Source organism: Pezoporus occidentalis, unplaced genomic scaffold (assembly GCF_034315485.1).
Source record: "Pezoporus occidentalis ecotype Australia unplaced genomic scaffold, CSIRO_AGI_Poc_V1 ctg3, whole genome shotgun sequence".
NCBI classification, from domain to species: domain Eukaryota; kingdom Metazoa; phylum Chordata; class Aves; order Psittaciformes; family Psittacidae; genus Pezoporus; species Pezoporus occidentalis.
This window is the reverse complement of record NW_026914940.1, coordinates 6,997,141-7,019,088: the sequence shown is the minus strand read 5'-3', so window position 1 is coordinate 7,019,088 and position 21,948 is coordinate 6,997,141. Positions and strand designations below refer to the sequence as shown.

At 44.0% G+C, this 21,948-nt stretch overlaps 1 protein-coding gene across 2 annotated transcripts in view; it reads left to right on the top strand.

Moving 5' to 3' along the window:
- CCN4 (cellular communication network factor 4) overlaps positions 1–13,788 on the top strand; it is a 35,892-nt gene extending 22,104 nt beyond the window's left edge. The window contains exons 2-6 of one of the 2 annotated variants that reach the window (XM_062626981.1): positions 6,208–6,458; positions 10,582–10,618; positions 10,746–10,839; positions 12,735–12,928; positions 13,418–13,788. In XM_062626981.1, the coding sequence (XP_062482965.1) occupies positions 6,208–6,458; positions 10,582–10,618; positions 10,746–10,839; positions 12,735–12,928; positions 13,418–13,717 (876 nt within the window). In that variant the 3' untranslated portion in view covers positions 13,718–13,788. Of the gene's footprint in view, positions 1–6,207; positions 6,482–10,581; positions 10,840–12,734; positions 12,929–13,417 lie in introns of both variants that reach the window. The other variant, XM_062626980.1, reaches the window with a different exon arrangement.
- The last annotated feature ends 8,160 nt before the right edge of the window (positions 13,789–21,948 follow it).

Sequence of the window (21,948 nt, the reverse complement as noted above, 5' to 3'; positions counted from 1 at the left end):
CCAGTAGATGGAACCAGCAGAAAGCAGATGTGTTGTCTGGCTGAGAGATGCGAGTGCAGTGTCTTTCCCTGGGAGATGCATCCCTACGGGTCCACTTAAAGCTCTGTTTTTAACTTCAGCCTCCATGTTTAGGACAGACAAACTAAAACATCTGGAGGTATGTCTAAACAGTGACAGGTTGGTTGCCCAGAGAAGTAGTAAATGCTCCGTCCCTGGCAGTGTTCAAGGCCAGGCTGGACAGAGCCTTGGGTGTCATGGTTTAGTGTGAGGTGTCTTAGTAAGATCCTTTCCAATCCAAACCATTCTGTGATTCTATGATTCTATGATGTGGTCAGGCCTCGGTGCACGCACTCCCACCAGTAAGGATGCTTGGGTCAGTCTGCAAATCATCTGATTCGATCACATAGTAGCAAGGAGAATGTTTTACAAAACTTCCTCTCTGACCATTTTGCTTTGTGAATGTGTCAGAGATGGAGGACAGGGGATAATCCAGATTGCATCATATCCCCCATCAATAACAGCTGGCATTTGCTCAAAAAGTCAGTATCAGAAATGTAGGTTAAAAATATTACTTTCATGAGTTAGACAGTCAGAAATTAAAAGTAGTCCACCCAATGGCATGTGCCCTGCAAAGCACCGCTTGTGCAGCTATGAGCGAGCTCAAAAGTCCTCCTTTTAGAGTGAATTACCACCAAGGAGGTGATAAGGTCCTATGGTTTGAGCAGACCTCTCTCTGCCAACTTCTCCTATCCATTTCACCAGCTCTGTTAATAGCCAGAGGAGTTTAATTAAGAACTCGCAGTCCTCTCCGGACTTTTTTCACATCAATAAACTGAAGGTGAAGAGCATAGATAGCTTCTCCCTACCTTCACTCAGTTCATCATGATGAGAAAAATACTTGGATGACAAAAGCTGTAACAGTAAGATCATGCAGTACTGCAGTGAAATCAGTATACATGGATATATATTTAAACACCTGTAAAAACTGGAAGCAAAGGAATATATTTCAATGCATTTACGGCTTTGCTGCTTAAAGGCAAAGTTTGAGGTTTCCTAATGCATTACGTAGAAGTGCTGCTGTATATCTGTCTGGCTTGCAATTTGGACTGTAGACACTATTTTCAACACCATCGCTTGGTCTTTCTAGTTTCCAAAACTAAAACAAACTTACAATTACAGTATTTTCCAACAAATTAAAACCATACTTTGCCAGTAGGTAGAACATGCTACTGAATGGTCCTATGCATTTTGTATCTTTAAGACTTGGATAGTAAGCCTCATGGCTATTAAAAACACTGAATTTGTAGTGATGTTGGGTACTAAGTAATGATGTTTTTATTTTCTCCTTCTGTCTTCTTGGATGTGAACACAGAAATCAGCTGGGAGTTGTTGCTAGTGAAATAATACTCTCTGCAGATGCAAAAAGAAAGCCGTTTTGGAGCTTGCCAAGCATAAATCAGGAGCGACTTTAATAGAGAGTTATCAACCATGGCAGGTCGAGAAAGGCTTCATCATGTTTTAATGAGAATGGACTTGTACTTCCAAAAGCAGCAAAATTACAAACCCATTAATAAATAGTGGTGGAATATATTCTCCTTAGCATTCAAGAAAACAAATCTGCAGACCGCAAGATGGAAGAGGAGTGATGCAAAACAGGTTAAATACAAGTACCTGGAAAAGCTAATTTATTAGCAGGCACATTCTTTTATGTTTCTAACATTTTGAAATAAACTTGTCGAATCTCCATCACTGTGTTTTTTGGTCTTAAATTTCTCTTCATTCTCATTTTGGATTGATTAACTATCCCACTGTCCTCCTACACGTTACATTTCCCATAAAGTCATGGTTCCTGAAACCTGAAATTACTTGATAGTCTTTTGTTTGTTTGCTTCCAGGTAAGGATATCCATTGATGAAGGCCATTACAGTCTGATTTCCTGTTGATAGCCAGAAGTTTTATTGTGGTATTTATAAAGCATTATTCATGATGTCTTAACCATCATACCTATTCATAAAGAAGTGTCTATATCTCAAAATGTTATGGGACATTGAAGTAGTAGGGCTGGATTACTTTTCTAAAGGAATTTAGATATTCCAGCTGTGAAAGCTGACCATGGAAAAGGAAAAGCCAAGAATCTCCTAAATCTACGGAATTGTTTCTCCCATAGCAAAGCTCTGAGGGACTTAAGAAAGGAGAGGAGCAGTGCTTGGAAGCTGCTCAGGTTGTATATTTTTTCTAGTATCCAATGGACAGCAGTTTGCAAAGGCTGGGTTTTGGTTGGGTTGCAGTGGAGCCTAGGACATGGTGTCACGTCCACCTCTCCATGCCTTCCCTATTTGCAAAATATGGCAGTCATAGTATTTTGATGCCTGCCCACACTGATTAATTGAAGATGCTCATGTAGCCCACACCATGTATCCTTCCTATGGCTGACTTAGATATACGACTGGATCCTTCAGCTGGCACATCAGGAATTACAACAGTTAATAATTGAAAGGACATGTGAAAAGTCTTCTTGGCCAGCTCAGGTTTTAGACCTAGAGAAAGGGCTGTTAAATAATTTACTCTAAATTCACGTCCATCGCAAACCAGCACATGATTCCCAGCTACCCAGTGCTTTACAAGAATTCAGCCTCAGTCCTTCATCTATTAACTAAAACCACAGGACTAGCAAGGTTCCTCTTTGCTACGTGTGTTGATTCACACTTTCATATCTACACAGGGTAGAAGCTGTTTGCTTGCTCATGTTGACAATAGAAATAAGGGGCTGTGAAGGGATTTACTCACAGGGTTGGGCCATAGCAGTGGGCTCTTTAAATAGCTGTGTGAATTTTTTCTGTGTACCTGGATTTGATTATTAAGCACTTTTTTTTAATGATCAGCAACAAAGTAAATAGGTTTATTGCACTTGTAGAGGCCTCTCTTCTCAAGTGACAGATTATTGTACCTATTCAAATTACTGCTAGTGGAATGAGGAATGCTGCTGTTAAAAGGCCAGGGCTTTTCATCGATTTGAATGTTCCTCTTTTAACAACTTTGGCAGCATCAAAGAGGCTTAAATTGGGAGTAAATTATACTGGTATGTTTTAGTTGAAACATGACTTTAAAGGTGATTTTAAGACAACTTTAAGGCCAGCTGTTTGTAAGGGGGGTCTTAATGGAATTGGGAACTATACCCAGAGCAAACACTGCCTATTTGGCAGTGATTATCAATGTGTTAACAATTTAGTGTTCTGTATAGAGTGTAACTAATTACTAAGATGCTTAAATACACCCTAAAATAAAGCAATAGCAGCAGATTTAGAAATGTGCTTTAATAAAGTCTGTGTCTTTTAACAAGGATGCTGCAGAAGACAGTAAAAGGGCTTTGCAGAGGTATTCATCTCATCAGCTGTGGGATTGCAGTGCTTGGGGATGCACTAACCTGTAAAGCCTTGAGTTAAGACATTTTCTTCATGGAAAGCCTTTTGTTTGAGTCATCTGAAACTGTAAAGAGGACAAAACACTGGGGAATATATAGTGCAGTACAAGCTAGCCAGGAATGACTGACAGGAAGTTCAACATGATCCACAAACGTGCACTTGCAACCCAGAGAGCCAACCGTATCCTGTTCTGCATCAAAAGGAGCGTGACCAGCAGGTCGAAGGAGGTGATCCTGCCCCTCTACTCTGCCTTTGTGACACTTCACCTGGTGTACTGTGTTCAGCTCTGAGGAAGCAGCATGAGAAGGATGTGGACTTGGAGTGAGTCCAGAGGAGGCCACGAGGATGATCAGAGGGCTGGTGCAGCTCTCCTGTGAAGACAGGCTGAGAGAGTTGGGCTTGTTCAGCCTGGAGGAAAGCAGCCTCCCAGTACCTAAACAGGGACTACAGGAAATTTGGAGAGGGTTTTTTACAAGCATATGTAGTGATAAGGCAAGGGAGAATGGCTTTAAACTGAAAAAGGGGAAATTTAGATTATATATAAGGAAGAAATTCTTTACTGTGAGGGTAATGAGGCACTACAACAGGTTGCCCAGAGAAGCTGTGCCCCATCCCTGGAAACATTCAAAAACAGGTTAGATGGGGCTTTGAGGAGCCTGCTCTAGTGGAAGGTGTCTCTGACCATGGCAGGGGGTTGGAATTGGATGATCTTTAAGGTCACTTCCAACCAAAACCATTCTATGAATGGATGGAATTGCCTTAGTAATTTCCAGTCCTTGACTTTCCTTGTCTGAACTTTGTAGAGCTACACACTATTTCAGCCCTCACTTCTTGTCACAATAAAGGTCTTCTGGACCTCATGTACCCAAGCAGGGTCATGCTCTGGCTGCTTTTGATAGCCCATAAATAACCTTGTTTGTTCTGTACCTGAAGTTCTGGGCCCTGCTTGACTCCCATGTGCAGCTCCAGTTTTCCATGCAGTAATCCTGGTAGAAAAGGCACCTTTTTGCTTGTCACTGGGCTGATTTGCACCCTTCCAGAATCACAAGCATGGCTGGTGCTGTTAAATGTCATCCAGAGTTTGCTCTGCAGGGACTGGAGAACGCAGAAGGCAATGAAACTCTGCCCTCTGTGGGTTTCTATCAGCTGAGGTACCGCAGCTCTCCATTATCTCAGTAATAGTGACCTGAACGGGTCTGCTGGAGTAGCATCACTTTGTTACACGAAATCCCTTTTATACCTTGATTTACTTTGATCAGATTTTTAATCTGATTATCAGATTTTTAATTAACTTGTACTTGTGGGATTTTTTTTTTTTTTTCCTTGCTTGCCAAGGAAATGGAGATCAGGAAGTGGAAACTTGGCAGTATCCTCCCCGTAAAAGTTCTCCTTCCTTTCTCACCATGCTGGCAAATATTTGTGCATGGCTAATGGAAGAAGCACTAACATTATGAAGACTCACTTGCACTCATCCAACTTAGAGTTCCCACAGTGGCTCCGTGTAGGACAACAGCATGTGTCAAAAGACAGAGGTGGAAAATCACTGCAGAAATATTCAAGTTGTTTGACTTTGTGGGTGAGGGAAATATCATGGGAACTCCAGTGAGACCTGGAAGAGCCCATCACAAATCCAAGAGTCTCATGACTACTTTAGGATGCACAGAGAGTGTTTCTGCTGAATATGGTAGACTGGACACTGTGAAGGTTGGATAAGGGTGGTTGTCAGAGTGCTTAGAAGAAATAGATGACTTTAATTAATTAATTAAGTTATAAATTAATTAATTAATTTTAATTGTTATAGCCATACTATGGTTTAGGACTAGGACTCTGTCAGGGAGCTGAACTGCATGTGTTTTGTGTTATAGGGATGGAGATAGATAAGTAATATATTTTTCAGACAGAGATGGGTGAACTTGTGAATTATGGTGCTCACAGACAGCCAGATTTTGGCTTCAGAGGTTCTTTTTCGTTCCTTAACCTCATCTCTACTCAAGTCAAAGGACTAGGACATTGTAAGGCAGCAGTTGTTGTGCTATTAGCAGTATCAGAAGAAGAGAGGAAATGACCAAGACATCCTCAGGGCATCCGTGATGGAGTGCTAGGTCTGTGGGTTCAGATCATTTGTACAACACAGATGTCCATGAGTGGCTGTGAGGATGGTGGACTCACAGGTCTATTCCTCGTACCCTTGTGGATTTATGGGATCCAGTGTTTTGGATTCAAGACACACACAAATATGGATAAACCTGAAGAAGATGAGGCCAAACAGGCCCACATGAGCTTTCCCACTGTAACATGATAACCTTTACCTTCATCAATGACTGATGCACATGGAAGTCTTTAAATAGCCAAGAGAGGCCCTAGAGCCATCTCTCAATCAACAAGAACAAGCTATAGGTGGCACAATCCTTTGCCAGAGCCAGGCACCACAGGGTAGCACAGCCTGGACACACCACACCTTCTTCTCATGTGTCAGAAGGAGGGTTTGACATGTTTGGTTATGGAGAGAGACCTCTGTTTAGGGAAGAGAGGTCTGGAAAAGGCTGAGTACAGCAAACTGGGGCAACGCAGTTTAGATACCAATCTGAGCTGCAGAGCATTTGCCCTAACCTGGTATCTGAGAGATACAAGACAGCAGTGACAGCTCCCTTTCCATGTCTCTTTGACATTTACCCATTAGTCTCCTTGCAGACCAAAGGGGATTGTAATTGAGGACTAGTCACCAAAGGGTTTGCAAGCACCTTTTCTCTGGAACGCTCTCCAAGCTGTGTTTCTTTGTTTGTAGGCCATTGCCCAGACCACTGCCACCACCATGACCCCCACCACAACAGAGACCTACACGCGGGCTCAGTACTGTAAGTGGCCATGTGAATGTCCGAAGTCCCCACCTCGGTGCTCGGTGGGCATCAGCCTGGTCACAGACGGCTGCGACTGCTGCAAGACGTGTGCCAAGCAGCGTGGAGAGAGATGCACTGAGGCCGACACTTGTGACTTCCACAGGGGCTTGTACTGTGACTACAGTGGAGACAGACCTAGGTACGAAATAGGAGTATGTGCACGTAAGTGATGTACATATATTTTTGACTTAGACACGCACTGGCAGCTCCCCTCAGTTTGAGCAGTGGCTGAGATTTATCTCATTAGATACTTGGCTGTACGCTCATCAGCTCCTCTGTTCACCACCTTCCATTTCCTTATAGCTGTCTTCATTTCAGGGCAGCTGGCTGGATGAGAAATGGCATCTGAATTTGTGCTCTTTGAGTTGGCTGCAGCAAAGAGCAATGAGCAACCAGCATCTGAAGGTCTTCAGATTTAGAAGTAGATGATTTTATATACCCTGCAATAGTAAAAGGTGCTGTAGGGTGTTGGGCATGAAGGAAACGTAGATATACAGTTGTCTTTAAAGACAAGCAGTGTGGGTGTCTACAGTAAGGGACACTTCTGGTTTATTCTCAGTAGTGGATCCCTGAGAAATATAGCATGTGGTATCCTGTCCAATAGGGTTGGGGTTGAATCATCTTCTAGCAAATTTTCTTGGTGACAAATTGAGGTCTGAGCCTTAATCTTACAGACATGTCAGCTGCCATGAAGCAGAAGGATTTCTTCCTGCCTGTCATAAGGAAATCTTGGTGGGATAATTCATGTGACTGGAATGGTTTTATGCTAAAAGAAATGAGGTAATGTTTGTATGTCTGGGTTATGTCCACTTGTTCTGAGATCCAGAACATGGGGGGAATCCAACCTGCTCAGAAATGTCATAAACGATTGAAAATCATTACTCTGGGAATGATTAAAAGTGAAAGGATCATGAATAAATCCACAGAGGTCGCTGATCAGAAATGATGCTGAATGTTTAGCATGATATTAGAAGATACTGGTTACAACTTTAGGTTCATAAAAAGGAAAATGTCACTTGGAGGAATATGACCACAAATGGTACTAATAGAAAATGCAAATTGGAAGGAAACCTGGAGGAGAGCTGCTTGTGAGATGGATAGAATAACTGATCCACAGGAAAGAGGAAAGACTGCAAACACTGGGCTTCAATAAACTTAGAATATCAGCAGAAGCTTTGAAGGGGCAACTCTAAGGAGTAAAGAGGTTTGGGATAGCTGACAGAAATACTAGGGGTTGTAAGGAAGAGTGGTTAAAAATAAGCTTGGCTTTGCATTAGCTTATCCACGAAAATACAAGCATGCAGAAAGAGCAATCTAAACAGATTTTGTAGTGTGCGGACAAAATAACAAGAAAAGAAGGTATATGCCATAAGCTTAAACAGTGATTTTTAAGATTAGAAAAGATCTAAGGTTAAGAAAAGAGGATGAGGATATGAAATTATTCAAATGTATTGTCTGGAGTGCGTGTGAAGCATTCGTGGGAGGTCTGTAAGAACAGGTTAGACAAACGTGTCAAGAATGACATTGTTACAGCTGGCCCTGTGCTGGGAGAGGCAAACCAGCTGGATGTTGTCTCAAAGCTACCTCAGCCTTCCTAGACTTCTTTGGAAACATTCATGTTGCTTCACATTTGTGTATTTAAATGCTTGATTTCTTGGTTGGATATTCTGGGGGGGGGGTGGGGGGTGGGGGGTGTAGTCCTCCCATACACGACAGGCATTCAGTATGTCCTGTGACAACAGCACTGTGCTGTAGGAAGGTTGATCCCCAGCTTCCCCAGTTTGGCCTGGAAGGATTCTCAATCTGCACTTTCACATCATAGAAACGTAGAATTACAGAATCATAGAAAGTTTTGGGTTGGAAAGGACTGCAAGATCATCCACTTCCAACCTCCCTGCTGCCACAACAATATAATAGAATCATAGAATAGAATCATAGAATAGTTAGGGTTTCAAGGACCTTATGATCATCCAATTCCAACCCCCCTGCCATGGGCAGGGACACCTCACACTAAACCATCTCACCCAAGGCTCTGTCCAACCTGGCCTTGAACACCACCAGGGATGGAACATTCACAACTTCCTTGGGCAACCCATTCCAGTGCCTCACCACCCTCACAGGAAAGAACTTCTTCTTATATCCAATCTAAACTTCCCCTGTTTAAGTTTTAACCCATTACCCCTTGTCCTATAACTACAGTCCCTAATGAAGAGTCCCTCCCCAGCACCCCTGTAGCCCCCCTTCAGATACTGGAAGGCTGCTATGAGGTCTCCACACAGCCTTAATTCCCTATTATATTCCCTATTATGTGACATTCATGGCTATAAGGCGAGGGGCACTGTGGTGTGCACAGCTGAAGGGCATGCGAAGTAGGTCTTCCCATAATTAGGAAGTGGAGTGGCTTGTCTCTGGCTGCCGCAGAAAGCTGTGGTCTTCCCCTTGCTTCAGCATCCAGATAGATGCACATGACAGGATCTGCTGACATGTTCTTTTCATGCACTGGGACATATACAGATCACATCATACATAGATCACATCACTCCACTCTGATCACACCAGCTACTGCTGGGACCACAGGGTGACTGAAGGCAAGAGTGGGGTTCCTGAGCTGGGTGTTGGGGACCAACTACTGTGAGGAATTTGCTTTGCAGCTGGATGCCAAAAAGCCAGGTCTAGAGAATCCAGTGCATGCAGGACTACAGAAACAATGGAATTTGTGGAAAATAAAGATCCTGAAAGATCACAGAATTCTTTCAGGTGCTGGGAAAATGAATGGGGTGAGAATGTGAGAAATTCAAGTTGTGTCTGAACTGGCATGGTAAGATGTGTCCAAGATCTGGTCACCTGGACATCAGATAGGAGCCTCAGTACATGTCTCCTTTTGTTGGCTTTTTTCTGCACTGAAGCAGACAGCAGGATGCTGAGCACACGCTCAGGTGGGGAGGCAGGCATTGTGCACTTGAGGCCAGGACCAGGGATGTGACAGGAAGAGCTATGTGCTCCCAAAGAGCCTAACTTAGTTGCAGATTCAACGAGGTTCTACATGAAAGCATTAAACAGCTCCTTTGTGTATGTTCAGGATGTTCTCATGATGAACCTCCCGATGTATGAGACCTGCATGAGGCTGATTTAACACACCCCAGGAGGGATATGCTGGTAGCAGAGTACCAGATAATACAGCATTCTCTTGAGCTGTCATAATCTGTGTGTACACCTTGAAGTTTAGCTGAGTTCTCAACTCCAGCTCCAGCACTGAGTGATGTCTCTTCAATACAAAGACAGAAGCATGATCAAAATTGGAGCTGAACCTGCCCTTCAAATAGCAACTCTCATTTTTGTACAGAAAAAGGGATTTGTGTTTGATGTTTTCATTCAGCCCATTCTAAAATTAGGAAGCCTTTTCAGAATTTGAACCCAGCCTTTCAATCCATGTTAGCCTTGAAGCAGCCACATTGCAGCTCCATTTCCAACCAGACTCAAAACTTAAGCAACCTGATCGGTGCGTGCACACTGCCTCCGTGTGAACAGACAAGGAAGTGAACCTTGAATTTTCCATTAAATTTGAGTCATTGGTTCCAAGTAACTGTTACAACTTTGAAATAAGAAGTGGCTGCTTTTTGAACCAATGCGATTTCTGTTCATGGGCAAGCAAAAAGTTTGATTTTTTTTTTTTTTGTGATTTTATTTTAAAATATTCATAAAATACCCATTTTTGTGGCCTTATAATGTATGACTTCATTTTCCAAGAAAACTGTTCTGTGATAAACTGAAGTTGCCTAAATATAGGATTCTAGTGCCATTTTAAGCACTTCTTCACTTGGGTGTTCTCCTGCTGTTGCTTCAGAAGGTGTTGTGAAGAGCTGAGTCATATTTGCAACTCCATGTGGTCCTCTCATATATCCCTGAAAACATTAGATTTCACCCAATACCTATTTAATTACTTTTATTGCTCCTTCTTTTGCCAGCAGGCTACAAAATGATTTTTAAATGCGAATTCATGGATAAAACACACTTCTTTTCTCCATGATGCATTAAAAGATTCTTCTTTTTTTTGCTGTGATTCAGAATGAAAACTGTTTCCTAGATGGTGTAACCACATTTGGCTCAGCATCACGCTGACGACATCATCCCACAGCCATGTCTCCATGTTGGCTCCATTAGCCCAGGGAGCAGCTTGGTACAGCAGCACATCAGCACTGTTTGTCACCAGCATTATTCTAACAGTGCTCTGTGTATCTTTCTCTCTTCTTCTTTCCTTTCAGAGATTGTCGGTGTAGGATGTGTCCTCAACGGGGTCAGGTATAACAATGGGGACACGTTTCAGCCCAACTGCAAATACAACTGCACGTGCATTAACGGGGCCGTGGGCTGTATTCCCATGTGCACAAACTCGCGTCCTCCCCTTGTCTGGTGCCCAAACCCAAAGCTGATTAAGTTAGCAGGGAAGTGCTGCGAACAGTGGATTTGTGATGACTCCAAGAAGATCAGGAAGACATCTCCACGACACATCTCTTCTGCAGGTATGATTGGACTGAAGTGGACTTCCCTGTCAATGGGCAACTGGAAGTCAGTCTAAAGCCAAAGTATCAGCTTGTAGCAGCAGGCATCTGGTCTTTGTGTGAATAAGGCACAGAGACTCCAGCATGTAGTGAAGGAGAGGACATGTGAAACACAGCAGTGTGCTTGAACCGCTCAGCAGCAATGTGAGATTCACCAAGCATGCCTGTGTGACAAAGCCCCCTCTGAAGCACACATCTGCTGGCACTTGGAAGATGTCACAAGTCCTTTTTACATCACCAGTTTGTATTCAGTCTGGGCCCTCTGCAAAGCAGTTTAATTTGGGACTGAGGCTTTCTCTCTGGGTTATAGACTCAATATAAGGAAGAATTCTTCCCTGTGAGGGTGCTGAGGCACTGCACAGGTTACCCAGAGAAGCTGTGGCTACCTCATCCCTGGAAACATTCAAAACCAGGTTGGAGAGGGCTTTGAGCAACCTGGTCTAGTGGAAGGTGTCCCTGCCCATGGCAGGGGGTTGGAACTGGGTGAGCTTTAAGGTCCTTTCCATCCCAAACCAGTCTGGGATTCTGTGATTTTAAAGTCCCTGTATTTTAGTAGTCCCAAACTTACATAACACCTTGAAACCATTTACTGTGGAACCTTCACTGCCAGTTCACAGTTCTGGACTGATTGAACTGAATTCTGACATTATTGAACTACGTTATGTATCACATAAAGTATCTTCTTTCCTCACACTCACATTCATAGTGAGGATCATGTAGCTCACTGCACAGAGCTGGTGCCATTTGCCTCTGATCCCAAAGGCTCAAGATGGACTTACCCTGCCATACGTCTTAAATTTATCCTCATGACACCCTGTGATGCAATGTAGTGACATTAGCCACATTAGCTCCATATTTTAGACTATCTCACAAAAGCAGAGCTCAAGGACACATGGAATGCTTGCTGTAAACCAGGATTTTGGTTCCTTACTGGTAAAGGTTTTATTCCCAGTCCTTGATCTGTATTTTTGCTGCAGAAAACAAAGCCTCAGTCTCCATTTTGTGGGTTAAACCCACTAGAGTTTCACCCTCACTTATGTCCGTGGTAGCTTTGAACTGTAGGTCCAAATTCAAAACATCTACTACTGAAATTAACCTTATGTCTTCATGGCCTGTGTCCCAAAATGGGCATAACACAGCTTTCCTTGCCTGACCTTTCCTCTCATAAGTAGAAGCCTTATAAAAGCAAGGCTAACAATTACTACATTTAACAGAATAACTAATAGAGTAATAAACCTAATACTGAGAGAGCTCAGCACAGCAGTTTCTATCAGAGCTTTGCCTGCAGGCTGTACTGTGAGTCAAAGACCAGTGGGGACCTTGGCCGAGGCTGTGAAGGAACCTGAACTGGGGTTGTCAGCTGCTTTCAAAACAGAGCCCACCCCTTCTTCAAGTGGCTGCTGGGCCCTCTGAGAGCTATTCAAGCTGCTCTTCCTCCTACTGAAAGGCAGTGGCTGCTTCCCAAGCCCCTCGGCCATCCAGCAGGCTGTTGACCACTTTCTGTTACAGAATCAATTGAATGGGCTCAGAAATAAACCTTCATCCCTTTTCTGCACTGGCTGTAATTGTTTGCATTGTGGCAGCACCTGGGGGTCCCAGACAAGGACCCCCTTGTGTGAGGCTGCAAAGGGAGATAAAGAAATGAGCCCTGGCCCCAAGCGCTCGCAGCTCCAGAGGGTCTGACACAAAGTAGGTCAGCAGCAAAGGGGGTGGGATGAGAGGGTTCACGGGAATGCTGAGCCACTCCGCTGTGATTTCAGGGTTAGTGGCCTGAATGTGTAATGAGCTGGGGAGAGGGGGTTTAATATGGAGAGCTGCTGCGGCTGAATAACATGGGGTTAATCTGTTCCCCGCAGCGTACGAGGGAGAGGATGAAGCCTGGCAGAAGAACTGCATCGTGCACACCTCCCCCTGGAGTCCCTGCTCAAAGACCTGCGGGCTGGGCATCTCCACCAGGATTTCCAATGACAACGACCAGTGCCGGCTCCTGAAGGAGAGCCGCCTGTGCAACATGCGGCCCTGCGAGGTGGATATCACCAAGCACATTAAGGTGGGGACTGCCCCTATGCACAGCCCCGGAGCTTTGTCTGGACACGGGGTTAGCCGTTGTTCGGCAGCATTCAGGCTTCTGAAGGCTGCACTTCTACATGGACTTTCTGTGCTGCAAAGAGGCCAAGAACATGTCCCCCCTGTGCTTCCACACGCTGGTGTGAAAACAACCCCTTGAGAGCTTTAGTTCCAGCCAGAGGGTCTTTGCAAGGAAAGGCAAGCCAAGTCCACTGTGCTCACTGTTCAGATGAACCTGGGACTCAGCTAGTGGAAGAACACTGGTGCACTGCTGGTCATGGCTATGAGCTGCATTCGCAAGTACCCTACTTGCAGCTTTTAGATTCATGTGTCTAAGCATGTAAAACCGCCACAGCTTCTAGATCAGGGCTGTAAAATGCTTCCTAACAGCTTCAAAACCCTTTAAATATGGGGAAGGTCCTACTTGTGTCAGCAAGATATATTAACCTGTCTCTTTTCTGTTCTGATTTAGCCTGGGAAGAAGTGCTTGGCTGTCTACAGGGCCAACGAACCAATGAACTACACCATCTCAGGATGTGTGAGCAAAAGTCCATATAGACCCAAGTACTGTGGTGTCTGCACAGACAATAGGTGCTGCACACCCTACAAGTCCAAGACTATTGAAGTGAGGTTCCAGTGCCCAGACGGAACTGAGTTTTCCTGGAAAATCATGTGGATCAATGCTTGCTTCTGCAACTTGAACTGCAAGAACCCCAACGATATCTTTGCCGACTTGGCTCATTACCATGATTACTCTGAAATCGCTAATTAAATAGGCTGAATGCTGGAATTGACCCATTGCTCTGATTTTACAGAGGATTTAAAATAAAAGGAGAATCTTCATCCACTGCCAATGTACAATTTGTTTTTTTCCTGAGCTAGGATGTTAAGTCTCCTTGTTTTGCCACCCTGTTTTTGGAAAGGCCTTGAACAAGCAGTATTTTCAACTCTAATAGAAATCCATCCATTAACAGCAGCCAAAAATTCCTCTATGCACAGATTCCAAGACTTAAATTACAGGCCTGCTGGCACTGTCATAGGCCAACAGTTTAATTACCCAAAGGAAAGACTAGTACACTAGTACAACAAAAGTACGGCTGTCCATAGCTTAGACATGAGATTCAGGTATCATTACTGTCATCTCTTGATTAATGTGGTCTAAGCTGGGAAATGAGCATTGGCATACCTGTTTAATTTTCAATACCACACTTCAGTCTTCGCTGCTGATCATCAGGACTAGACTCTAGTCTCTAGCACACAGCCCTAGAACTAGCCCTCTGTCATTCTCAGTCAGATCCTACCTCATGGTGAAACCCATGGGAAAAGCCTAGAGAGAACAAAGTTTCTCCTGAGCTCTCTGTGCGATGTCTGCCTCTCACTTCATGAGGCTGGGTCCAAGAACCTCTGTTTCCTTCTCTCCTTGGACTCACCTAGCTCTCTTAGAGCACCTTGTACCAGGGATGTTTTCACAGTTTCTCTACCTGCTGTGATCTTGAACAGCCTGGATGCTCTGAATCCAAAATAACCACACCAGAGCTCATGTTTTCAGGATAGATCCTCTTATCTGTGGGTTATGTTTTGCTTCTAGGCTAGCTCTGAGGGATGAAATGCAGGGTCAGATGAAAGATGAAGGACAATAACTCATGTACCCATTTATTTACATAGAAATGGCATGTGCCTGGGGACCACCATCTCCTTCTGTGTGTTACCAACACACAGGTCCCACTTCCTACTGACACCCTGCCAGTGACACATACCTTTGTTTTACATGGCTGGAGTAGAAGAAAGGAGGCATGCGTTACAGAGGTTAGGATGAAAAAGGAGAGGACAACCTTTGGCATAGCTTCTGGTGCACTGGGTGCAACTGGGCTGCTGCTTGGAGTAAACTTCAGTGTGAATATTTTCTGCAGAAGTGGTTTCACATGCAAATGTCAGCCAAAAAATTGTCACTACCTTTCCAGGCAATCAGTTTGTTGTCACTGAAGGGTGATAGAGACAGTTTTATTCCCTGATAAACTGTTAGCACAGCACCCATGCACCATTGCACATTGGCTGTTGCTTCACTTGGGAGAGTAGAAATGTATTTCTGCAGGAAGAACTGCAATATCTGCTTCCAAAGTACCTGATGGCACAGCAAAACTGCTGAATCATGCATGGCTTGGAGGCTGGACCAGTACAGGGCTGAACTTGGGATGATGCAACCGGTTTACATCAGTCGCTTCTTTTGCTTTAGTTTCAATTGGCAAGTTGTTTTTCTTCAATTTGGTAACCCAGAGAAAGATGGATTCTAGGGAGACATGAATTTTTCTGGCTATGGTAAAACTTTGTAAGCAGGCTGAAAATAACACAATCCTTATGTAAAAACAAATAGGAAAAATGCTGCACATCTTCACAAGCTGTTAACTTCAATAGATTCTATTTTTTATACATATGCAAGGATTTGGCCCATAGATTTTTCATAGAGCTAGGTTGTTCCTTAATTCAAAGCTTTTACAATTTCTGTTTTGAAGCTTTGTTGACATGTGGTGGCATTGGGCATAATGTTTCTTGGCAGTGTTCAAGGCCAGGTTGGACCAAAGCCTTGGTGACATGGTTTAACGTGAGGTATCCCTCCGCATGGCAGGGGGTTTGGAACTAGATGATCTTAAGATCCTTTCCAACCCTAATTGTTCTATGATTTGATGATTCTAAATCCCCAATGGCAGAAAATAAGGGTGATCCCTGCCTGTGTGTTCCAGTGCCGGCACAAAACACCTCTCCTCTTTGTTCTTCTGTTCATAAGGAACTTGAAGACACCGGTACTTTTCAAGATTCAGCCTTGTGACTGCTTTTAGCCTGGATGAAGTGACAGGAGAGGTCACATCTGACCTTTTCACCTCCACCCTAATGAACCTCAGCACTTGCAAAACTAAGCATGTTCTATTTCAAACTCTATCACTTGGGAAAAAGAGGTCCATGGGAGCATATGAAGAAGTGGCCCTGGCCAACAAGCTGATGATGTTTTCCAAAGGGAAAATTGTTTTTATTGAAGTGCTTGGTAAGGAAGCCATCCTAGGACTTCTTTATCAGTCAGATCCCTTAAATATGACTTGGAATCATGTCTCTAATTCTTGCTCATCCTAAAATACGTGTGTGTGTATATACACATGTATGTATATGCATATATACATACCCGTGTATGTATATGTGTATGTACACATAACGAAAATATCATGTGCATGCATTTATATAATTTTGTAGAAAATGTTATCTATAAAACCGTATATGAAAATGCCCATGAATATAGACTTATATATTGACATACATGTATGCCTACAGTGCACAAAAGGTGGTGCATAAAATGGAATTCACAAATATACATCTAAACATATATATATGTATAAACATATATATAATATAAATAATATATAATATGTACATAATATGTATCAACATATATATAAACAGTCTTTGTCTTACATGTACACATAAGGAAACAAGCAAACAGGCTCAGAAGACATGCCCCAAACTGTGGCACTTAATAAGCTTGCTTCGCTTTGCAATTAGCTAACACTGTAACCACCATAATCAAATGCTGCGGTGGCTGAAACACACAGCTTTCATTGTGAGATAAAAGAAGCTATTGTAAGCTAATGCATGACCAGCAGCTCCAGTGTGTGTTGGTTTTTAGAGAAGTGAATGCCTGGGAACCACAGATCTCACCCAACGCACCCAAGATGTTTCTGTTTCTAGCCTGGTTTCCCAAGGGAACAAGGAGCACGAAACTGTAACGTGCATTTGTCTGTCAGTCAGTCCCTTTGTGGGAAACATCAAACAAAGTAGGCAGAAGAGTGAAGATCTTGGAAGCATTGTGATTCCCAAAATAACAAGTTAAATAAAATAGCAAGACACGGAAGAAAGCCACCACATTGCCCCCACTAAAAGCTCATACACATCTGCCAGGCAGCCAACACATCTAACACATCTACAGTGTGGCCCAACCACATCAGCAGCATTAAGGGCTTTTGAACAGTTGCGCCATTTGGAAACAAGCAGCCGTGGAAGAGGGACAGCTGAAGGCATCACAGATGGGGAATAGTGGTTATTACACTGCTGTAAAAGGGTTTTGTGGGGGCTTTGGGCACAAACGCATAGGAAACCAAGCCTCACTAGCTTGTGCGACTCTTTGTCTGATGATACTGAGAGGGAAAGAGCAATACTTGTAGCCAGTGAATTTGCCTGGCAGTTTGTGATACATTAGAAAACCTTTGTTTTAATGGATGTTTACAAGAAGATTAGCCCTGGAACTAAGGCGATGGACTAGCTTTTAATTTCAGTTCCCTGGCTCCCTGTGCACTGGGCAACTCATGTATCTTTACAAAAGAACTTTTGTAGTTACTGTTTAAATACACCGAGGATCTAGATTCTCAAAGGCTTCCATGGATCCAGCCCTTTGCTTTGCTTTTCCTCCATTCTCCAGAGACAGAACAAGGCCCTAGTGTTCATTGCATCTGTTGAAACTTCTCCAGCAGGAGCGTTTGTACAGTGCCTCATACAATGGGTCAAGGTCTCTGCTGGGACCTGGAAGCGGTACCATCATCCAAGAGTGTAACAATAATAGCATTGAGGAGATACCAGGATCTGTGCGCACACTGGACCCCTCTGCTGCAGCACTGCAGAGAAAGGCTTGAGAAAGGATGGGAGCAGGGTTTTGAAATCCAGGCTAAACCAAGACAGTCTGACACACATCCAGCCCATGACAGTCATCCTGTTCGACCTGTAGGCTGGGACAAGGACAAAGGATGGGATTTTAAGGGTCAGCTCATGCTGATACAAATGTCAAGGCCCCCTTTAGCTCCAGTGACCATCACCATTAGCCTTCTGTACTGACTTCATCCAATCACTACGGTGGCTCAAGCTGCCTTGTTGGGGAGCCCCAGAAAGACAGTTATCCACTCCCTGAAGAAGCAAGCATGTAACTTAGAAAGATGCCTTTGCATGGAGCATTGACTAGAATCTAAAACATCATTTCAGTGTGTGTGCAACTGGAAACAGGGTGTAGTGCAGTTACTGTTTTTCATATGCTCATAGGGCTGTTCTGTGGACATATAATGCTCCAAGAAGACCACAGTATTCAGAAACACTGTGTCATCTTGTAAACTAAATCCTGGGATATTTTTTCTCCTGGGTTTTTGGGGGAGTTTTAAGACAAGCAATTTGTTATGCTGATGGAGACGGAGCACTCTCATTAACTACAGGCACATATCTATACGCATACCTTTTTCAAACTGTGACTTCCCCATTTAAACAGTTCTACAGAGCTATTTCTCTAAGTTTCATATGCTGAAATATATGGAAGAATAATGGGAAAACCAGACTGGTTTGGCAGCATCAGTCTACGTTACTCCAGCTATGTAACATGTATTACCCATTCGTATAGCATTGTGGTGAGATTTTATGGGTGGCATGTTGCTGCTATGGTTTAAAGATAGTAAATAACATCGTAAGTGGTAAATGATTAATGAATCTATGACTGACAACTCATTTAGAAGCTTAGGCAAGCAAAAGAAGGTGACATACTTTTGCCATTGATACTTCATTTCCTTTTCCAATCTCCTCACCTGGCCAATGTCCACGTGTGCTTTTGCAATCAGTGACGAAGCACTGAACTGGAGAACACATAAAGCCAAGCATGTGGTGAAAGAGGATGCTCTGAGAGCATTTCCCTCTGTATGACTATTTTGGCAGCCTGGGAAAGCCAGGTGCTCCCCAGCTCACACGTCCTTATTTACTGGTCTGTTTCTGGCTCTGCATTTGTTGTTTGTTTGTTTTTTTTTCCCCAGCATTCTTCCTGGACTTGGGGTAGCATGCCTAGAGTCTCTGAGCAAACTAGAGTGTGTCACTCAACTGGATAATCCTGTCTTCTTTAACAGCAAACCTGAGAGGTTGCAGGAGTAACCCGTTTGCAGCAGCCACAGCAGAAATTGTTCAATGATGTTATTAAAGATATGGGGAAAAGCATTTAAAGAATCCTTATCCATATCCCTGCATTTACATATCCTGACTCCAGTAAGGATTCTAGCATTTAAGGAAGCTTGCCTTCCAGCCCGAAGTAGGAATTTAAACCCTTGGAGTGGCCTCCTGTAACTGAACTGTGATGGGTGCTGTGGGCTTGCCTATGGCTGCTGGAACAAGGTGTGAAAGCACCCTCTCCCCAGCCTTCCTCTTCATGTGTTTTTAATGGGTCATTTTTGCTGTTGAGGGAAGCCTTCTGCATTTTTAAGCACTTTCCACCCAGCTATGTCTCTGGCAGTAGATCTCAGCAAAGGTAGCACATTTCCCTGCTGCCCCTATAGGCACCAGAACTCTGATCTGCCCTGTGTCTTCTGCCTGCGTAGGAGGCAGCTGCCAAGCACAAGATCTCGCTTGAAGGGCTCTCTGGCTGCTTTCTCAGCCACTGCATTTGGACTAGTCTGGGAAACCCATTACCTCCTAAGCACCTTTCTCTTTCCAGATGAAGTGTTGACCTTGTGCTTGACTCTGCTTCTGTGGGATCTCCCTTGCTCCAAGCTTGCATGAGCAGCAGGGAGGGAATCGCCACGAGTGAATCTAACACTGGCAGCTGGTGATAAAGAACTTATTGGTCACTGGTCATTATCAAACAAAAATGGGAACACATTGCAATCAGTCAATAAATGGCAATTCACAGCTGAAGAGATGCAAATGTAGGCATGAGGTAAGGCAAGGGGGTCTGTCTGTGTGCATCTCACCACTGTGCAAAGGGCTGGGGGGCACCTTTGCTTGGGACAGGCTCTACAAGCTGGTTGACCATGACCTGTACCGATGCCAGGCTCACCATGTGTAGTGAAACCGCAGGTCATCAGCCTCATCTCCCCTGCCCATCATCCTGCATGTAGGGTGTCAAGCATCTCAGGGACCTGCTCACACACACACGTATGCACACACATGGACACACACACAGAGCCAAGGGATGCAAAGTACGGGCTGGTGGCAGCTCTTGCTGTTTCCTGAGTGCTGTCACTCATGCAGGCTTTGCCTGGTGCTGCACCGGCCCTCCCTGAGTGCATCAGCAGAGCAAACAGCCCTTCCCTCCCCAGCCCCATTCGTGTGCTGGCCTTGACCTGAATGAACACCATAATCCCCCTCAGCCATAAGCAACCGCACAGAGTGGCGGGTCACCCAAGGATATATTTCCCATCTCTGCTGCAGGTCACAGCTCACTGGGATGGTGCTGCTTGGGAAGGAAGAGCTGCCCACTATCCCCCTTTCCAGCCCTTGGGTTCTTTTGAGATGCCCGGTGATGTCTGCATCCCATGCCTGATGTACTTCCCACAGCCACCAGTGCCAAAACCAGGGTGTATATATGGGGTAGGGGACTGCCTCTTTAATTACATCCGAATACCAATTGTCCTCCAGCCCCCAGGAGGTGCTGAGTGAGCAAGTGATCCCTATGCTGAGCTGCAGGGAATAGACACTGAACTGTTTGGCAGTTGCAATCAGAAGCCTTTTTTTCTTTCATTCTTTCTTTTTTTCCCCCCAATGCTGGTCAGCAGCTGTGTTGTTTGTAAAATGAATGGAGCCCTTAATGAAGCAATAGATAGAAACAGTGAGAGCCTCTGTCTGCCTGTTACAAAGGGCTGAGGGGGAAGGGCTGATCTTTTAAAATACCCTGACATCCTTTCCCTCAGTTATTTAAACATTAGGTGCAGCAGCGATCAGCTATCAACATAAAGCCTATATTTGGCTCAGTGGAAACACTAAATCCACACATCAAACCAGCTGTTCATATATATACAGAGCAGGAGACAATTTCAGTTCCAGTGAAATGGTGCAAACCAGTGCAAAATAGTGTAAAACCAAGCAGAGAGCATGTGGGAATGGAGAGGATCATGCTGCAATGAGACACTGCTCACTGTGTTGTGTTGGTAGAAACAACAGCCCACGTTACCTCGACGATTGCAGCAGATACTCTGCCCAAGATGCAAAAACAGACAGGAAGAGGATTCCAGCACTGGATAGAAAAAATAAGCAGCTTTGCTATAAACTGTTTTCTCTCCAGCTCAGCCCATTGCTTGCAACACATGACATTAATCATAAACCCCCAAAACACATCTAGGTTAAAGTTTCCAGCTGTTTAGTCTCTAGGGACTCTTAAAAGAGGGAAGCAGCATCCTTCAGCACAAAAGTCCTGCTGTGACAACATGGTATTGCCACATCCTCTCCCGCTCCTCCTGCGAGGGCAGGGAGGGGAAAAACCACATTGAGGTCCAGCCAGATTTTTGTACAGTAGATGTCAAGTCCCAGGCAGAGGTGGGAAGAACTCAGATTTCAGCAACAACAACATCCTTTCTACTAGTGGTTTTGAAGAGTGCCACTAAGCAAAGGTTTCCTATTGAGATACTGCAATGTGATCAGGAAGCCTCTTGGCCCCTGAGGGCACATTTTGTCTTATACCACCCTTTATAACCCCAAAAGCACTGTAAGCGATGAAATGCTTATTTTCTGGAAACCTCCTGTTATCCAATCTGAATTTCCTCTGTGCCACAGGAGCTCCTTGCTCTATGATGGCCATTCATACCCTGAGGAAAAGGTGAAACCCCAGCTCATATTTTCTGGTTTAGTGACACTACAGTATCCAGGCTAATTCTGCCTGCAAGAATAACACAGAACTCCAGTTTGCAAGATCTAAGAAGGGGTTTTATAAAAAAAAAAAACAAACAAAAAAACACTTTTATTTTATTTCTAACTTTTTATTTCTAATAAATTTGCCACTTTATAAATCTAACAAATTTCTAATAAATCTTCCACTTTTCAGCACAAGTTAAGGATGCCAGAAGACCATTACTGCAAGGAAAGAAGAGTCCTTGTAAAAGGTAGGACACCACTCCTCTGTACCGTCCTCCAGCTTTTCTGCACAGGTACATGCTGTTCCTTGCCAAATGAATACTTTTTGGTACAAAGCTGACATTTAGAGTGGTCCTAGCAACTCTTCACAGCTCAGAA